This window comes from Ostreococcus tauri, assembly GCF_000214015.3.
Source record: "Ostreococcus tauri WGS project CAID00000000 data, contig chromosome 18, whole genome shotgun sequence".
Classification (NCBI taxonomy): domain Eukaryota; kingdom Viridiplantae; phylum Chlorophyta; class Mamiellophyceae; order Mamiellales; family Bathycoccaceae; genus Ostreococcus; species Ostreococcus tauri.
This window is the reverse complement of record NC_014443.2, coordinates 15,990-33,593: the sequence shown is the minus strand read 5'-3', so window position 1 is coordinate 33,593 and position 17,604 is coordinate 15,990. Positions and strand designations below refer to the sequence as shown.

General features: G+C 57.0%; 14 protein-coding genes across 14 annotated transcripts; 7 read left to right on the top strand and 7 right to left on the bottom strand.

Annotated features, from left to right (window-relative positions):
• Positions 1 to 155: 155 nt before the first annotated feature.
• On the bottom strand, positions 156 to 690 carry OT_ostta18g00235 (unnamed product; the record flags this gene model as incomplete). Its single annotated transcript, XM_022982806.1, has 2 exons — positions 156 to 212; positions 334 to 690. The coding sequence occupies 2 exons, from the start codon at positions 688 to 690 to the stop codon at positions 156 to 158; spliced, it is 414 nt and encodes a 137-aa protein (XP_022840514.1).
• A 252-nt stretch (positions 691 to 942) lies between these two features.
• On the bottom strand, positions 943 to 3,182 carry OT_ostta18g00210 (Post-SET domain; the record flags this gene model as incomplete). Its single annotated transcript, XM_022982800.1, has 14 exons — positions 943 to 957; positions 1,015 to 1,113; positions 1,236 to 1,295; positions 1,359 to 1,495; positions 1,584 to 1,609; positions 1,673 to 1,729; positions 1,782 to 1,891; positions 1,954 to 2,025; positions 2,078 to 2,155; positions 2,217 to 2,474; positions 2,582 to 2,680; positions 2,768 to 2,839; positions 2,935 to 2,997; positions 3,141 to 3,182. 14 exons carry the CDS (start codon positions 3,180 to 3,182, stop codon positions 943 to 945), a joined length of 1,188 nt encoding a protein of 395 aa, XP_022840513.1.
• A 378-nt stretch (positions 3,183 to 3,560) lies between these two features.
• On the top strand, positions 3,561 to 5,183 carry OT_ostta18g00200 (Pyridine nucleotide-disulphide oxidoreductase,class-II, active site; the record flags this gene model as incomplete). Its single annotated transcript, XM_022982792.1, has 1 exon — positions 3,561 to 5,183. The coding sequence occupies one exon, from the start codon at positions 3,561 to 3,563 to the stop codon at positions 5,181 to 5,183; it is 1,623 nt and encodes a 540-aa protein (XP_022840512.1).
• A 128-nt stretch (positions 5,184 to 5,311) lies between these two features.
• On the bottom strand, positions 5,312 to 6,052 carry OT_ostta18g00190 (unnamed product; the record flags this gene model as incomplete). Its single annotated transcript, XM_003084007.2, has 1 exon — positions 5,312 to 6,052. One exon carries the CDS (start codon positions 6,050 to 6,052, stop codon positions 5,312 to 5,314), a length of 741 nt encoding a protein of 246 aa, XP_003084055.2.
• A 613-nt stretch (positions 6,053 to 6,665) lies between these two features.
• On the top strand, positions 6,666 to 7,280 carry OT_ostta18g00180 (Restriction endonuclease type II-like; the record flags this gene model as incomplete). The annotated part of the gene is made up of 1 exon (XM_003084006.1): positions 6,666 to 7,280. One exon carries the CDS (start codon positions 6,666 to 6,668, stop codon positions 7,278 to 7,280), a length of 615 nt encoding a protein of 204 aa, XP_003084054.1.
• Positions 7,281 to 7,896: 616 nt separating this feature from the next.
• On the top strand, positions 7,897 to 8,709 carry OT_ostta18g00170 (Zinc finger, CCCH-type; the record flags this gene model as incomplete). The annotated part of the gene is made up of 1 exon (XM_003084004.2): positions 7,897 to 8,709. One exon carries the CDS (start codon positions 7,897 to 7,899, stop codon positions 8,707 to 8,709), a length of 813 nt encoding a protein of 270 aa, XP_003084052.2.
• Positions 8,710 to 8,800: 91 nt separating this feature from the next.
• OT_ostta18g00160 (Protein of unknown function DUF1665) lies at positions 8,801 to 9,607 on the bottom strand (the record flags this gene model as incomplete). The annotated part of the gene is made up of 1 exon (XM_003084003.1): positions 8,801 to 9,607. The coding sequence occupies one exon, from the start codon at positions 9,605 to 9,607 to the stop codon at positions 8,801 to 8,803; it is 807 nt and encodes a 268-aa protein (XP_003084051.1).
• Positions 9,608 to 9,967: 360 nt separating this feature from the next.
• Positions 9,968 to 10,579, top strand: OT_ostta18g00150 (unnamed product; the record flags this gene model as incomplete). The annotated part of the gene is made up of 1 exon (XM_022982765.1): positions 9,968 to 10,579. The coding sequence occupies one exon, from the start codon at positions 9,968 to 9,970 to the stop codon at positions 10,577 to 10,579; it is 612 nt and encodes a 203-aa protein (XP_022840511.1).
• A 135-nt stretch (positions 10,580 to 10,714) lies between these two features.
• OT_ostta18g00140 (CWC16 protein) lies at positions 10,715 to 11,733 on the top strand (the record flags this gene model as incomplete). The annotated part of the gene is made up of 2 exons (XM_022982761.1): positions 10,715 to 10,762; positions 10,894 to 11,733. The coding sequence occupies 2 exons, from the start codon at positions 10,715 to 10,717 to the stop codon at positions 11,731 to 11,733; spliced, it is 888 nt and encodes a 295-aa protein (XP_022840510.1).
• Positions 11,734 to 11,835: 102 nt separating this feature from the next.
• OT_ostta18g00130 (unnamed product) lies at positions 11,836 to 12,474 on the bottom strand (the record flags this gene model as incomplete). The annotated part of the gene is made up of 1 exon (XM_003084000.2): positions 11,836 to 12,474. One exon carries the CDS (start codon positions 12,472 to 12,474, stop codon positions 11,836 to 11,838), a length of 639 nt encoding a protein of 212 aa, XP_003084048.2.
• A 180-nt stretch (positions 12,475 to 12,654) lies between these two features.
• On the bottom strand, positions 12,655 to 13,497 carry OT_ostta18g00120 (GTP-binding protein TrmE/Glycine cleavage system T protein, domain 1; the record flags this gene model as incomplete). Its single annotated transcript, XM_003083998.2, has 1 exon — positions 12,655 to 13,497. The coding sequence occupies one exon, from the start codon at positions 13,495 to 13,497 to the stop codon at positions 12,655 to 12,657; it is 843 nt and encodes a 280-aa protein (XP_003084046.2).
• Positions 13,498 to 13,593: 96 nt separating this feature from the next.
• Positions 13,594 to 14,292, top strand: OT_ostta18g00110 (ThiJ/PfpI; the record flags this gene model as incomplete). The annotated part of the gene is made up of 1 exon (XM_003083997.1): positions 13,594 to 14,292. One exon carries the CDS (start codon positions 13,594 to 13,596, stop codon positions 14,290 to 14,292), a length of 699 nt encoding a protein of 232 aa, XP_003084045.1.
• Positions 14,293 to 14,413: 121 nt separating this feature from the next.
• Positions 14,414 to 16,171, bottom strand: OT_ostta18g00100 (Tryptophan/tyrosine permease; the record flags this gene model as incomplete). Its single annotated transcript, XM_003083996.2, has 1 exon — positions 14,414 to 16,171. One exon carries the CDS (start codon positions 16,169 to 16,171, stop codon positions 14,414 to 14,416), a length of 1,758 nt encoding a protein of 585 aa, XP_003084044.2.
• Positions 16,172 to 16,560: 389 nt separating this feature from the next.
• OT_ostta18g00090 (unnamed product) lies at positions 16,561 to 17,508 on the top strand (the record flags this gene model as incomplete). Its single annotated transcript, XM_003083995.2, has 1 exon — positions 16,561 to 17,508. The coding sequence occupies one exon, from the start codon at positions 16,561 to 16,563 to the stop codon at positions 17,506 to 17,508; it is 948 nt and encodes a 315-aa protein (XP_003084043.2).
• Between the last annotated feature and the right edge of the window lie 96 nt (positions 17,509 to 17,604).

The following is a 17,604-nucleotide window of genomic DNA, read 5'->3' as shown; positions in this document are numbered from 1 at the left end:
GGCGCGGACGAGCGTCGAGTTGTGACGCGAGAGACGCGTCCTTTGAGTCTTCGAACGCTTTGCGCGCTGCGCTAGACACTCAGATGACGCCGATAAGTATCGACGCGATCGCTACTACAACGACTAAATGAGCTAGTGAGAAATCCATCGTTCGTCTACGTCTCGCCCTGTGCTCGCTCAAGTTCAAGCCATGGATCGACGAGCATGGTTGCCTGCAACAAGCGAGAGTGACAACAGTCAGTAAAATTTTGTCACACGGAAAGAAACGACGACGCCACGAGAGTCCAAAGAGGTGGGTTCAAACGTCCGCTTGAATGCGTTGACGTCACGCACTTTGTAATACGCCGCCGGATCGAGCGCGCTGTGTCGCTCGGTTCGCGGAGCTTTGCGCCCGCGCGGTCCGCCGCTTCCACATCGACCTCTGCCGCCTGAGAACTCGTGCGTTCGCGGACGAGGTGGCGGCGGCAACGGTGGTGGGGGTCGACCGACGCCACCTGAAGGTGCGCACGTTCCATCTCCCGCGCCGGTGTAAAATCCACCCCAAGAGCCGCCGTCGCCGTTTCCACGGTCGATAAACGGTGCGGGAAGAGTCATTGTTCGAGCACCCGTCGACGACGGGTCGGTACTGGACGAGGACGCGGCGTCGCGCATCGCTCGTAAACGCTCCGCGCGTGCTTTTGCTTCCTCCATGATCGTCGCTCGGCGAAGCCCACACCTCCGGGCTCGCGCCAAAGTATGTGTGTCCGCATGCAGGAAGAGTCAACTGGTGGGCAACCGCCGCGGGACCACACTAACTTGTTTCCAAGTTCGGTGAAGTCGTGCGTACGGCGCGTCAAGTCACCGCCTATTGTCACTAACTCAGTCGTGACACTACATTTCGCTAATTTTCATGCGCTTTCGCGTTGACAGTAACAGTTGGCGCAAGCAAGTTCCGAACAGAGCTCAGAAGACATATTCCTAAGAGTGAACAAAAAGTGTTAGACGGGAACAAAAATCGCTGGAAAAACGCATTACCCGACACTTAGCTTCCCCGCATTGACAGTTGATCTTCTTCTGCAGTTTGGACGCATCTTCAATATGAGGGACGTAGTCTATGCACAGCTCCTCCCCGGCCTACGTGGAGGTGTAAGTGTAAATATAAATAATAAATAAATTCAGGAAGGGAATAGTGCTTTAATCTTCTCGACGTTGCCAAGCGCGTGGTCGGGCGTAAAATGAAAAGCAAGTGGACGGACCTCAATGTCTCTGACGGCCATGAAGCACACGCGCGGAACAGCCGTAAAAACGTTCAACACCTACGAATGGAAATAATTAATAAAAGGCGGCGAAAAAGATTAATCACAGAGCACGAAACTAACCTCTTGAAGGTCGTCAGACAGCAACAACTCGACCGTAGAGACGTTAGGACAGCAACTGTGATTGAGAAAACGACCGATATTGCCATGAGACGTGGGGTCTATCGTGAATTGCGCGTGAGAAATGTGTTTCTTTAGTCCTGCACAGGAATTAAATAAAATATTTGTTTCAGTCCTCAGAACGATGGCTTTCGAACACTCAAAGCACGCATGGAGTCGTGCACGTACCATGGATATCATGCATGTAGTATTTCCTACGAATCAACGAGATTGAATCAGCGTGGTCTTTGTTTAGAAATTAATTAATTAATTCGTACCCGTCAGCAATATACTTGCGCTCTCTCACATACGCCTCTGACCGATTAATGATCTCTCTGAACGCGCCGAAAGTCAGAAAGAATGTGTCAAGCCATTAAGGAAGCGTACCCAGCATATTCGAAAAGGAAGGCTCCCCTTTGAATGTTTTCACGAGCAAAAATGCCAAAACCTTTTTTGGGAGTATTTTTCACGTGGAAAGAGTGAATTATTTTATTCATCTGTTGCGACGTTCCGGTCGGCTTCATTGTGTTCATAAAGCAACAATTGACTTCAAACGCACCGTCAACGCCGCGCTGGGACATGAGCCGCCGTTAACAGCGTGTAAGTCCGACGATAAACTGGCAAGTCGTCGCTGCACGAATTAATTAAATAAAAGTGTTCGCACAACAATTGACTCGACTTACGCCCAAAGCAGAATGCATATGCTTGCAAAAGCAAACAGCTTTCTCTGCGCACTTCTCCGTTTCACCATCAAGGTGTCTCTGTCAAGCAGGAGAGATGTCAGTCAACATGAAGCGTTTGAGGATGTCCCAGAGTTCTCACCGCGCTACTGTAACAGAATGGGCTGCCAGGAACTTCGCTCGGCAAACACTCGCCCATCACGTTGGGTTGCCACTCTACCGCCGTATCCGGGACTGGCAGCAAGTAGCGCGGTCTCTCAGCATCTACGACTGCGTCCTCCTCCTTCACAACAATGACTCGTTCCTTTTTGTGCCTCGGAGCGGCGAGCGCGCAACGCCCGTCGCACGTTGACGCGAGGCAATAGACCGGCCCTTTCGGCTCGAAACCTGGTCTTCTCGCCTGTATCGTTGGAAGAATTCATACGACGGTGTCAGTCTCGACCAGTGCTAAAGGCGCAGCACATGATGACGCAGAAGCTCGGAGTCGAGCCCGACAGTTTTGCGCACCTTGTGAAACAACGCTGGGCCGATTTCGATTAGAGTCTCGACATCGATTTGGCACATTTCATGAGGATCCCAATCGTATAGACCCGTCACCCCGATGTCCTGCGACGGTGGACGAAGCGTGCGGTGTGGTCAGCAAGTGTGGAAGTTTCTCGAGGCTCTCGCCGTGAGCCCGTTAGAAATACGCACCTCCCTCTCCGATTTCGGTTCCCATGGACGCAACCACCGCACAGCGAGCTTACCATCATTCTTCGATTTGATCTACGCGTTCGTTTGAGCAGTCAGTCTCCGATCGCACGCGACGCGTTCTGTTCGTCTCCGCCTGTCTGGAAGTGACAGTTGCCTCGCGCACGCACCTGTCCCTGCCACTTTTCTGGCTCTCCGCTCTCGATGATGCAGAAATCGTTCACTCGACAGTTCTATTGTTTGTCGTTCATCGTCTTCCGTCAGTCTCCATCGCACCCGTTCGTCCGCGCCCTGAGACGCGCGGTCGGTCGAGACTCTGCGTGTCAAAAACAAACGCTCGCTCTCGTCCTCAACGCTCGCGGTCGAGGTGACGTACGTCGTATGTGATGATCTCGTACGTGGTTTCGTCCTCCGTCATGTCGTCCCACGCGATGCCGTCGTCGCGCGATGCCGTCGTCGCCGTCGTCGCCGCGTCCGTTCGAACGACTCGAAAGCCGCGCGCCCATCGCATCATCTCATGCGCCCATCATCCATCGACCGATGCGCTCATGACCTCGTCCACGCGCGGTGGTTCGAGAATGGTCCGCGTTTCCCCCAATCCATCAGTCTCACTCGCGCGTCGTCCATCGACGCCGATGACGTGTGTCATCGCGTGCGGGCCCTCGGGAGGGTGTTTGATCGGGAAAGAATACGTTGAATACGGACACGCGCACCCACCGCGGGCGCCCACGCGCGGTGCCACCCCTGTGCCGCGCGCGCGTCAGCCGCGTCAGTGCCTCGGGCGCGGTGCGAGGCGATGGCCCCGCGATTCGCGACGACGACGACGGCGCGGGCGACGCGAGACGTCCGGGCGAACGCGCGATCGAGGCGCGCGCGCGATCGCAGACCGGTGTCGAACGACAAGGCTCGACGACGAGCGCAACGGGGGCATCGACCGCGAGCCTCCGCCGAGGAGGAGATTGGGCAGGATGTGGAGAACGTCGTCATCATCGGTAGCGGACCGGCGGGGTACACCGCCGCGATCTACGCCGGACGAGCGAACTTACGACCGCTCGTGTTCGAGGGTTTCCAGGCGGGCGGCGTCCCGGGCGGGCAGCTCATGACCACGACGGAGGTGGAGAACTTTCCGGGTTTCCCAGAGGGCGTCACCGGGCCGGATCTCATGGATAAGATGAGACAACAGGCGGAGAGATGGGGCGCGGTAATGCACACCGAGGACGTGGTCGAAGTCAATTTCACCGCTCGCCCGTTCACGATCTCATCGAGCGAGAGAACGGTTCGGGCGAACAGCGTCATTGTCGCCACGGGGGCGACGGCGAAACGACTCGGAATCCCGGCGGAGCAAACGCTGTGGAGTAAAGGGATCAGTGCGTGCGCGATTTGCGACGGTGCGAGCCCAATTTTCAAGGACGAGGAAGTTGCGGTCGTCGGTGGTGGAGATACTGCGACGGAAGAGGCGGTTTACTTGACGAAATATGCCAAGCACGTGCACCTCCTCGTGCGTGGCGACGCAATGCGAGCGAGCAAGGCGATGCAAGATCGCGTGCTCGAACACAAAGCTATCACCGTTCACTACAACACGGAATGTATCGATGGTTCGCCGAACAGTAAGGGTAACCTAGGCTCGCTGGCGTTGCGAGATACGAAGACTGGTGACGAGCGGAAACTTAACGTCAAGGGGTTGTTCTATGGCATCGGTCACACGCCGAACAGCAAAGTTTTTGGCGAGCAGCTTGAACTCGATCAAGCGGGCTATGTTGTCGTGAAGGAAGGAGCGAAGACATCCATCGAAGGAGTGTTCTCGGCTGGAGATATTCACGATAAGGAGTACCGTCAGGCCGTCACTGCCGCAGGGTCCGGGTGCATGGCCGCCATCACCGTGGAACGCTATCTCACCGAAAACAATCTCCTCGTTGAGTATCATCAAACGAAGAAAAGCCAAATGAATGAACAAACTGACTCCATCGATGAAGAAGAGAAGGCTATCCTCGGTGAGAACTCCGATACTTTCGACATCAATATTCAAAAGCACTACGGTCAATACGCACTGAGAAAGCTCTATCACGAGTCGGATCGCGTCTTGCTCGTCATGTACTCGGCGCCCACGTGCGGACCGTGCCGACGCCTTAAACCGATGCTTGATAAGGTGACAGCTGAGTACGGTGATAAAGTTCACTACGTTGAGATTGATATCGCGGCAGATCCTGAAATTGCAGAAGCAGCTGGTGTCACTGGGACGCCGACCACACATATTTTCTACGAGAAGGAGCGCTTAGAAATCTTATCTGGCGTGAAAATGAAGAGTGAGTACCGTCGTGTCATCGATAGCGTGTTAGGAAAGGCCGTTACCTCGGAAAAGAAGGTCACCATGCAATCGCCGCAGGGAGATGATGCGAAGAGCGAGGTTCGAGCAAGATGATGACTCACTCAATGAGCACTGTTTTAGAAGTTGTAACTCATGCCCATTGGCAGTCAAACCGTACTCCGGAGCCTCCGTCCCATCGCCAGCAAGCGGAATGATGACTAGAAATTTACGATAACTTTCAACTACTTACTACTTTTACTAATAACCACTTTTTGCGGCGCACCGACGTCCATGTGCATGTTGTCGAACGCAATGCATAAGAGCGGCTTCGCCGTGAGCACGGTTGATAACGTTCCTCGATCAGCCACGCCTTTCGTCTCGACCGGGGTCTCAACCTTGATAGGCGAACTAAGTCTTATGTTTGCACGCATGCGCAAAGAATACTTCAGCAAGTCTGGAATCGATTTTGTCTTGCCGCTGAAGCTCGGGAGAAACATCGATATCCGCGGTCCTTTCACCTTTGGCTCATTTGGAAACCTCAAATCGCACACCTTTTTCTTATCCTCAATCACGGACACTGACGCTAGATTCTCATCTCGTTTCTTCGATCGCCACCACCCTCTACTTTTACCCTTGTCTCCGGCGTGTTCGTTCTCTCTGAACTCCACCGCGCGCGACGGCAAGCCGCACGTGCGTATCCCGTGCTCGCGCGCATCCTTACTATCGACGTACACCCGCGTCGCCCACGCGCACGATGTCGGTGGATTCCAGCACAGACCTCCTAAGACGACGATCTCGTCTAATTTCCCGCACGGTGACTCGTCGTATCGCGCGGCGTAGAGTCCACCCAAGGTCCAACCAAAAAAGTTGACCAAGGGAAGATCGTTCGGGACGTGCGCCTTTGCGTCGTCGACGCGAACGAGTGCGAGCTGATACAGCGCCTTACCGCGAAAGACCCAGGGTGGGGGATCGTCGTAACCCATCTCCCGGTTTTCCCGCCCCACGCGCGCGCCGCGATGACGACGGGACGACCACGGACGCGCGCGCGCGACGAGACAGCTCGCGAGACCGCGTTCGTTTTTTTTGTATTTTCAAGCCACGACGGGGCGACCGCGGTCGGTGGGCTGGGCGTTTTCAATTTATGTCCACGCATGGTATGTACGACAAAGAGTTTAATCGTATGCAATACGTGGTACCCAAACATACTCTAGGGTTTTGCGCAAGACGACCCCGCGAGACGCGCGCGCGTTGGACCCCGCCCGACGGAACGATTCGGACGTAACACGCGCACGAGTCGTGAAGCTCGTGCACTCACGTGCTCGGCGCAGCTCAGATCTCGCCGTTCTCACGAGCGGGCGCGTTCGTAGTCTCCCGGGACGCGTGCTCGAGGGCGTCATTTTCAGACTTTCATTCGTTGCCCAAGTGAGCAGTTGTCCAACTGCCTGGAACTTCCCTTGCTGTCCCGCCTAACAGCTCGTAAGCCGCATACAAATTGTAGGTGTTCCACTCGTCGGACGCGTTACGATGCAGTACGTGCGTTTGAACATCAATGCACCTTGAATACGGAATCAAACAAATTGACCGCACAACTTCTCCATGCCTAACGGCAACCAAACGTCGTTGCTCGTGAACAGTAGAAGTGCGCCCCTTTTTCCTTTAAACCTCTTAAAAGTCAAGTACAGCTATGAAAATTTGAAATGTGACTTCGTGTGTGGACACGTGAGCATACTGTACTGCACGCTCAGTGCTCTTTCTCTGAATGAGTACTGCTTGAAGCAGAAGCTGCTTCAGCTTTCTGTCAACCGCTCGAGTGTCGTGGTCCTATGTTTGGTTGATTCGGAAGATGGGATGCAAATCTTGACGTCATTGAACAAGCTATGTGTGTGCCACAACGCTGTCTTGATATGTACGTATGCGCTGGATGAGGCTGCTGCGTATTTGCACGCGCTGTGCGTACTGTCTCAAGAGACGTCTGAGCCCAAGAATACTCCAGATCAAGATGTGTACTCCATCCTGTCCTCCATCAGGGGTATCAACAAGGTGGATGCGAAGTCTATTTGTCATAATAGTCGATCTTTTGCTGATATATGCGCATCCACACTGAAGAGAAATTCTGACTGCCCTGGCGTTGGACCTACAAAAGCGCAAAACTTGCGCAAAACTTTGCAGAAACCGTTCATGATGATGAACAGGATGGATACTTCGGCATAGTAAAGAAACGCAACAACAATATGTCTAACGCCAGACATGATCGGCACCCCACCGTGAGCTAGCGAACTTCTGAAAGCGACAAAAACTCCACACCTCGGCCGCACAACGCACTCACGCGCGGGGAAAATAGTTTCACCACCCGAATAATGTTGCGTATCATGCGAAGCGAGGGTGAAAGAAAACTGACCTTGATCGGTGTGTGCGGTTAGCTACGAACACCCGGTAGTAGATGTGACGCAAAGGTGTGATTCTACTCAAAGACACGATGTACACTATGTGTATCCATTCACGACTCAAAGGTCTCGAGTGACTCTCTAAAGCTGCGATACGATGCAAAAATCTTTCCGGGACCGCTCATGGAGAGCCGTGTCCCAACCTCCCTAGACCTAGCGAGGTGGCGGACCCGTCGACCGCGCCACCGCAGTCGGCGACGCGGGCGCGGTCGCACGGACTTTAAACCAGTACCGAGCGCGAGTGAGCGTCGGTGTGCACCGCTCGAGCACGTCGGAGACGGGCTCGCTACGGGTGTTGTCGGCCGTCCGCGCGAGAGATCGAGCGCGAGACGGCGTGCGATTCAGCGCGCTCGACGCTCGGGAGCGGTAGCGCGACGGTGAAGATGATCGAGAACGATGCCAACGTCGTGTCGATCCCGGTTGAGGAAGCGGGCGGTGGAAACGGCAAAACGACGGAGGACAGGCTGTGCACGAAATTCTTCAGCATTCACGGGTGCGCGTACGGGGACGACTGTCACTTTCTGCACACGTACAGAGCGGGTTTAACGCTCCCGTCCAGGCCGGCGCCGCTGCCATATGTATACGCCGTTAACGCTCACGGAATGCACATGAATGAGAAGGTGAAAACGCGTCTTTGTAGACACTTTCAGTCTCCGGAGGGGTGTCGGTATGGCGAGCGTTGCTTCTTTGCGCACGGCGAGGCAGAGCTTCGCACCGAAGAGTTCAATATTGCAACGGGTATCGGTATGCCAGGATGCGGAACAGGATCCGCGTTCGAACAGTGCGTTCTCGTACCCGTTCCGCAGGCGCACGTTGGAACCGTCGTCGGCAAGGCGGGTTCAAACATAGCGAGAACGAGCTCCGAATCAGGAGCAAAGGTTTCGATGCTCAGCGCTGAGTACACGAATTCGGACGGAAGCAGACTTTGTCGCGTGGTGGGAACGCCACTTGACGTACAAAAAGCCAAAGACATGATCGAACATCGCCTCGTTATAGCAAGAAGGAAGAAGCGAGACGATGGCAAGTCGCTGCGCGACGACAAGTCTTCGATGAAGCCGTACAAGACTAAAATTTGCGTTTCCTGGATCAATAATGGTTCTTGTACATTCGGTGATAACTGCCACTTCGCCCACGGCGAAGTTCAGCTGCAGAAACGTTTTGGTAACGATGAAAATGTTGAAAGTATTGTGTTGTGATAGCCCGCATTGAAAATTTTGTTTGTTTTGGTTTTGATATAATTGAAGCCTGCTAGGTTATATTCGCTAACTATTACTCCTACAAGACGTATTAGAAGACGTCATCCTCTTCTTCATCGTACTCTAAGTCCCTCGCCGCAACTTCTCGTTCCTTGTCCCAGTCCTTCATCTTCCCACCGGATGAGAGCATGAAGTCGTCTTGCAAAAAGCTCGCCCTACTGGCCTTCTCCTCCTCGCCAGCGGCCGGCGTTTTATCCCCTCCCCGCAGCTCTTCCAAAAATTTCGTCTTGGATATCAGTGCGTCCTTTCTTCGCATGAGCCTCGCCTTCTGGGAGTCCTCTTGTGCCTTGGACACTGCTTTGAAGAGACGAACAACGCCCTTCGTGGCCGTGTTTTGCAGCCGTCGCTCCAACATGTCACTCTCGACATCTCGTCCCCTAGGCTGCGGCTTGACGTGTCCGCGATTTTTAATCTCCAACTTGGCGCGTTTTCTCTCCTTTCTCTCCTTCTCCTCCGCCTTGGCCTCTCTCTCGTCCTCTCGCTGTTTCCTCGATTTCGGCAGCATCTCCGCGTCGCCGTCTTCGTCGCCGTCTCCCACGAGCGAGGCGAACGCGCGAGACATCCCCATCATCTGATTGGACATTGGTCTCGCGAGTAATTCGTCTTCATCCGAACCCTCCTCCTCGTCGTCGTCGTCGGATGCCTCGTCGTCGTCGTCGTCGTCGTCGTCGTCGTCGTCGGATGCGTCCTCGTCCACGTCCGCGTCCGTCTCCTCGTCTTCGCTCTCCACGACGAATGCGTCGTCGTCGAACGCCTCGCTCGAGCTCGACGCGTCGTCGTCCTCGCGCTCGTTCTCTCGCTCGCCCGCCCGTGGCGTCACCCGCGCGTTCGTCCCCATCGCCGTCGCCGTCGACGCGTCGCTCGATGAGGACCCCGCGGCGGCGGCGCCTCTCGCGACCGCCCCGCGTCACTCGGACGTCGTGGGCGAGAGAGTGATTTTTCGTCCTCGCGAGCCCGATCGATCGAAGGCTCGCGGCACTCGGACGCGAAGAACACTGCGCATAGAACGCAATTCGGGGACGTTGATGCGTTGATGGCGTCCACGAACGTCCAGTACGACATCCACACCACACGACGCGGTGCCCCTCGCGGAGAGATCGCACACAAACAAACCCCGTACTCGGACGCACCGACGACCTCGACGACCGGTGGTGTGGCCCGTCCGGTGCGCGTGCGTCACCCGTCGACGCGACGCGCGATGACGGAGATGGACGCCGCGGAGGCCGACGCCGCGTTCGCGGAGTGTTGCGACTTGGTGCGAGAGATGACGAAGATATACGGCGCGGACGAGGACGCACAACGCGTGCGAGATCTGGATGCGGCGATGGAACGGGCACAAAATCAACACGACGCGCACGAGCGAGAGATGGAGAGCGCGATCAGGGAGTTAGCGCGAAGATGCAAGGTGGCGGAGAGGAAAGCGACGTTACCGCATAACGCTCAACACGCTCGAGAGCGATTGTTACGATTAGAGGCGGAGAAGAGAGCGGCGGGGGAGCGCCTGAACGCGTTGGAACGCGAGGCGCGCGCGATTGAACTCGAACGAGAGGAACTCGGACGAAGGCGAGACGAGATCAAGTCGAAGAAGCAAAGGATGGACGTCGTCGTGAACGAAGAGATACCGGCGACAAAGCGAGAGGTGAGCCTGTACGCACACATATCGAACATCGCGTGGCACTACGAGGAGCGCAACCGCGTCGTCGGGCGCGTCAACGCGCGGGCGAGTCGAGACGTGCGATCGATCGACATGCCTCTGAGACCAGGGAACGAGTTCCGCGTCGCCAACGCGCTTTGGGAGATGATGGACTGATGAACACCCGCCGCGGGACGACCCTTAGCTCTGATTTGTATTTTGTAAAGATATTACGGAACCACGTAGCAACGGCGAGAGAGCACCCAACCGTGCGAATTGGTTCCTCAGTGCGCCCCGCGCGCGTCGCTCGCGATGTCCACCCTCGCCGCAACGAAGGCTGATGGGTTTTATTACCCTCCGGTGCGTGCGCGCGCCCAGATGCGACCGTAGAGCGTCGAACACGCGTCCTCTACGTTGGAATTCTTCCGACCGCACCTCGCGCTCCTCTCGAACGAGCTTTACTGACGTCCGCGCTTGTCTCTCATTCGCAGGATTGGACGCCGGAGGGTGGGGTGAAGGGTAGTGCCTTCAAGGGTTCGAATGGTTCGCTCGGGAAAAGAGCGAATAAGATGAGATCTCACGGCGTGTTGACGATTCGGTTTGAGATGCCCTTCCACGTCAAATGCGGCGCGTGCGAACACACCATCGCGAAAGGGGTAAGATTTAACGCCGAGAAGAAGAAGATTGGGATGTATCACACAACACCGATATGGAGCTTTAGCATGCGAAGTCCATGCTGCTCGCAAGAGATCGAGGTGCAGACGGATCCGGCGAGGACGGAGTATAACGTCACGAAGGGCGCGGAGCGATGCGTTGGTTACGGTGTCGTGCCGGAAGTTGAATCGGCAGAGGACGCGATGCACATGCTGGAGTATCACACGGAAGAGGAGCGAGCAGCGCTCTCGACGAATCCAATGTCATCCTTAGAGCGAGGTGTGGAGGATGATAGACGAGTCAAGGCGAGAGCGAGGACGACGATTGAGCTCGACGCGTTGAGCAAGGCGCGTTGGAAGGACGACTACGAGGCAAACAAATCTCTCAGACGCTCGATGAGAGGTCGACGAAAGGAGGAGCACTCGCTGCGAGATAAAGGTCGTGCACTCGGTCTGCCTGATCACGTCAAGTTGAGACCCGAGCGAGAGGAAGACAAGGAGTACGCCCGTCGTGTCTTCAATGCGACTGTCTTTGAGCGTCGTCAACGAGAAAAGAGGAAACTCGTCTTGTCGGAGTCAATATTCTCTAAATCGACGAAGCCGACAGCGAGTTCGACGAAGCGCGTGATGTCATCATCCAACCAATCCAGGGCGTTAAAATTAGCAAAGCGGAGATGATTTGAGTCACATGGACGAGTACCGTTAAACGTAGGAAAAGTTGAGCTATAAATTATTGTAGAACGGGTAGACGGTGGATGGTAGAATGGTATTATGGCCCATTCATTCTTCTGGATTTTCCTCGATCGCGATCGCGAAATGTGGAGCGTCATTGCCCGGATGTTGCACTAGATGCATCGCCCGTGGTGGCTCTATATTCGCGTCGAAGTCTTGCTTTGTGCGACTTAGTGACCTCACGTGTGTGTGCCAGTCGCGCGCTGGATTCAGCTTGCTGATTCTAAGGAAAGCGATGAAGCACCCGGCGATGACGATGAAGAGAACGAATACACCCCAAAGTACTCCTGTGTGCATCGTGTCGTCTCCACGGTCGCTTGTCAATCGATGTTGTCCCTGAGTCGACTGCGGTGACCCGAGCGTCCCGCACCCCGGGACATCCGAGGCGGTCGGCCACCGTGAACACGGACACCACGTCCTCGTTCGCTCCCACGACGCCTCGGCGCCGCCGTTGGCGTCGTACAGGGCGAGATAATCACGTTTTGTCTCCTTCGTCATGTGCGTCGCCCACGATCGACACCGCGCGATCGCCGACTTTGACCCATCATCATCCGCCGTCGCCCAACCGTCGTGACTCATCGATGCGTCGCGATGATCTCTTCGCTCGTCCACGACGTCGAGCACGGACGCGAACGCGGACGCGGACGACGTCGCGAGATGACGATCGATGCGCGCTAGTCGCGTCATCGTCGACGCCTCGACGGACGAGCGTCGAAGTCGCGCGCGCGCGATGTCGTGAAAGAATATACCGGTACCGGTACCGCTGACGAGATATTTCGGTGGAGATATTTCGATTGGGCGCGAGGGATCGCTCGGAGTGGTTTCGATTGTTTTTCACCCACGCGGCGGCTCGTCTCGTCGAGCGATTCACTCAAAACGACGGCCGAGGTCGATTAAAATCGCGTCCGAGGCCTCCGATCCACACGGGACGACGCCGGTGCGAGAAATCGTCGCCCACACTTCACCGGCGATGGATTCATCGACGATCAAGTTTGCCGCCGGGACGTCGTGTTCGCTCGAGCGGGCGGCGATGACGGGCCGGTTGGCGAATCCAAACACCTGGTGCGCACACAAGTCGCGACTCAACACGTCGACGAGACCAGTCTTCGATAGAAATTCATCGATACGAGGACCGAGAACGGTGAGAAAAGCGCACTTATCGTTCAACTCCATCGTTTGTTGGTCTGGGAAGGACTCGAGCGCGTCGGCGACGGCGTCCGCCGCTGAAGGCGGGACGATGACCAAGAAACCCTCGCTCTGGAAGTACACCTGCGCTCGCTCCCCGGTACACACCAGAGTAATCTCCATTCCCTCTCCCGCGACACCGAGATCGTCGACGTCGCCCTCGCTCGCGATCGCCTTCAGCGCGCCGAGCGCGTCGCTGCCCGCCGAGCGGAACAATCCCCAATCGCTCCTGTCAACCACCGCGGCGCTCGTCTTGATGGCAGAAATCTCTTCCTGAACGTCACCGAATCGCAACGCATAACCATCTTCGCCGAAGACGGCCCCGGCCTCGCGCTGTAGGCTCTCCAAATCGCCGTCGATCTCGGGCGGAAGCAAAGCGTCGAGGTCGAGGTCCGGGAGCGAGCGAAGACGTCGCCTCGACTTGGCTCGGAAACGAGCGCTCGAACGACGCATCGGGGCCTCGCGCGAAGACGTCGACGTCGACGCTCGCGTTTCCGTGCGCGCGCATCCGAGAGCGATGGACATGTGGAGGACGATGCGCGCGAAAGTGACGACGCCTCGCTCAGGGCTTCCTCGTTGGACGATTGCCACCGATCGTCACACACGCGCGCACGTCACACGATGGGAGGCCAGCAATCGGACGCGAAAACAAAGCGCGTGGCTTTGGTCTGCACCTCGGCGAGCGCCATGGGCGAACACGCCACCGGGGCGTGGCTAGAGGAGATCGCGACGCCGTACTACGCCATGATCGATGCCGGGGTTGACGTGGACGTGATCTCCATCGCGGGCGGTTCTATTCCCTTAGACGCCGCGTCGTTATCGGGAGATTTCTTCACCCCGGACTGCGACAAGTTCACCAAGGATGAGACGGCGCAGAAGGCGATGAAGAACTCCACCGCGCTCGCAAAGGTGAAAGCGAGCGATTACGACGGCGTCTACCTCGCGGGCGGACACGGGACGTGCGAAGACTTTTACAAGAACGACGCGCTGACGGCGTTCATCGACGCATTCGTCGCCGCGGGGAAGGCTGTGGCGGCCGACTGCCACGGCCCGATCGCTTTACTCACGTGCAAAAAGCCGGACGGCACGCCTCTGGTCTCGGGCGCCAAGGTCACCTGCTTCACGGACTCTGAGGAAAACGCCGTCGGCTTGGCGGAGAAAGTGCCGTGTCTCGTCGAGACTGAGATGAAAAAGTTGGGAGCCAAGTTTGAAGGTACCGCTGATTGGACACCGAACGCGGTGACGGATGGAAAACTCGTCACGGGTCAGAACCCGGCGTCCAGCAAGGCGTGCGCGGACGCCTTCTTGGTGATATTGTAAGTGTCCCAACATCTCAGTTACTGGCGTTAGCGTTACAGTTGTAAATACAAGTACCGGTACAAGAGCATATACAAAGCGGCTAAAAGTACAGCACAGCTACGATGGAGCCATCGTCGCGTGACTAAGACAACACGGGAGCGAGCGAGGCGATATCTGCGACATCGGCGACGCTCGCACTCGCAAAAATAGATCCCCCGCATAGGGCGGAGACATCATCGTACATTTTATCTATAGTGATCATCACTGCGCTAGCGATGAGAGTGATAAGGGTGGGTTCACCCCCAGGGAGCGATATATTCGCAGACGTAGACGGATCTTCTCCGTACTTGCGCGACTCGCGTCTCAGGCTCAGTGCCATGAGGGGTGGCATAACACCGTAAATTGTCGTCATCCCATACGCACTGACGAAACCACTGAGAGGTAAGAATATGTTCGGAAATGACGCCGCGATAGCGAGCGGAACGGTGACGATACCGCCGAAGGTGAGTAAACGCGACGCGCTCGGAGCGCCAGGCTTCCGCTCTGCATCATATGTGTCCAAAGCCTCGAACAAAGCGTGCGTCATCCTCGCATCTTCTGGTGGTTCGTCCAACTTGAGCAAAATATCATCCACGAACGGCTGCGCGGCGGAAGATATTCCTAGGACACAGCCGATGAACGATGTGGCGAGCGCGGCGATGCCAAAGGTGCCCAGCATCACTGATGCTGCACCGCCGACGTCGGCGGAGATGATATCCAGAGGATCCTTGCCAACGTCTCCCGCGGCAACCGCGAGGGCGATGGTATCCCAGAGTTCGAACATCACGAGAGGAATCGCCGAGCCGATCAAAATACCCTTCCTAATTTTCGCTGCGTCGCCTTCAAGCATAGAACAGACGACAGGCACCAAATCATGAAACACGAGGGTCAAAAAGATGATTGGAATAGCCTCCGGAACTGCGCTCATCGAGCCCGTCCACGGAGCGTCACTCCAGTGAGCGTAAAGTGATCCAGCCCCCAAGAACATACAGAACGCGATGAGGCAGACGTACGTTAAAGTTTGGTTGATTGAATTAGCGAGTTTTGTTCCTCCGACGCACACGAGGCCTCCAAACACGACGGTGAACGCCGTGGCGACCACGGCGGCATCGATGCCGGTGACCCCGTTCAGTAAATCTCCAGCTTTGTTGATGTAGGCGACGAGTATCGTGAGCGACACGGCTCCATAGATGCTGTTCATGAGGACCTGACCTTGCTCTCCCAGAGTGCGCTCGGCCATCTCGTTCAGGGGAATCACAACCGGGCTGTGTCCTCTCCCGTGAATCAATCGCTCTTCGTCCCGCTCTCGCATCATCTTAAGATTGACCTCAGCGATCAGTAGCGCGTCACACACCAGCATGATCCACACCCCCAGTAAGGCGCCTCCCGCTGGAACTATCCCGGACGGCGCCGTGGCTTCCGGGAGCGCAAGAGCGCCCGCTCCAACGGTGCTGCCCACGATTAGCGCAATCACGCTCGCCATGCTCGCCTTTTCAGTGACTTCATCCAGACCACTCCTCATCGCTTCGTCCTCGATTTCACGATTGTAATCGCTCGTCGTCGTCTGCGGCGCCAGCGTCGTCCCGGGCTCGTCCGCGCCAGCGCGAGCGCCCTCGCGCTCGCGCTCTCCCAGCTCCTCCGTGGGCGATATCGCGTTCGCTCGCGGTGGAGACCTCGCGGTGATATTTCTACCCTCGGTCTCCCTCGCGCGTCTCCACTCGATCGCCCCTCGTCTCGCGCTCGCGCGCGCGCTCTGTCTCGGTCGACGTCCCGTCGCTCGACGTGTCGACGTCTCGCTCGAACCCGTCGACGACGCGTTCGCGCGCGGACGACGCGCGCGGTCGCTCGTCCTCGCGCCCATCGTCCGCATTCGCCTCTTTCGCCGCGCCCCTTCCTCGCGTTCGCCGCGTCGACGTCCTCGGTCCGCGTCGAGCGTCGAGCGTCGAGCGGCGCGGACGAAGCGTCGCGACGGGCGACCGACCGCGTGATGCGCATAGTACAGATAAAGGTCCGCATCGTACACGCGTGAGACGCCGTCGCCCGCGACCGACCGACAGACATCCCGCGTGACGTGACGTGACGTGACGTGATCGATTGTAGAAAATAACGCGTTTCGATTGGTTCGCGAGCGCCATTGGCGCGTGTCCGACGCGCTCGAGACGAATCGACACGCGCCCGACGACCGGCGACCGGCACACCGCGACGGGGGCCGATCGAACGCTCGGCCGGGACTTTGGGGAGAAAGTCGACATGCGCACGCACGCGTTCTCGCGCGCGACGGGATCGCACATCGCGGTCGCGGGGGCGACACACGCGATGGGACGATCGGCGCGGGCGATATCTCGAACGAGATCGCGCGGATTTTCATCTTCTGAGGCGACGACGAGCGCGCGCGTGGGTGTGCGTTCGACAGAGTATCACGGTGAAAGTCTTTCGGTGTCGCGTGCGAGGGGGTCACGGGCGTCGACGTCGTTGAGAGGTCGAGGAGCGACGACGACGACGCGGGCGTCGTTTTCGTCTCCGACGGAGTCGTACGACGAGTCACACGGGACGCACAACGCGAGTCGACAAGCGAAGGCTTTGGTCGAGCGTCTGGCGTCGACGTTTCTCACGACGAGATCTCCGCGAAGGCGCAGCGCGGCCACGCGCGCGTGGCTCGTGGACGAGGTCGCGGGCCCGAGCGAGCGCTCAAAGATAATAAAGGCGACGGAATTCGAAGTCGCCGACGCGCGAGATTTGCGTTCGAGTGGGAGTAAGGGTCTCGAGCTGTACGATAAACTGCGAGCGCACGAGCGAGCGATAATTGTCGCGCAGTTGCTTCGCCCGACCGTACTGGGGACGTTAGGTGCCCAAGGAGAAGACCTCGCGTACGTCGACGCCGAGGCGCTTGCGACGGACGAGCCGGGTGGAGAGTGCGACGACAGGTTGGCCAACTATTGCTTCTCCTGTCCGCTTCGATCGTTCGGAGCTTCGAACGATGAAGACGTGGCGTCATCTATGTGTGGATTTGAATGCGCGATTCGCTCGCGCATCGAGTCTCGATCGCCCGGACAGGCGACGTACTCCGCCGCCGTCTTCTCGACAAAGTCTGGCGGGCTTGAGGAATTTCTCATAATCTCCCAGGGCGACTCGCACGTCACGCGGCGCGCGAAATTCTCCCGCGAGTTGAGAGAAAAGCTGGGCGTGAGCTCGCGATGACCTCTCTGCCGGTCGCCTAGTTATGACATCAACTATGTGCTAAAATTTGTACCTATAGCCTGAGCGCGAATTTGTGATGAAAAATTCGAATTGCGT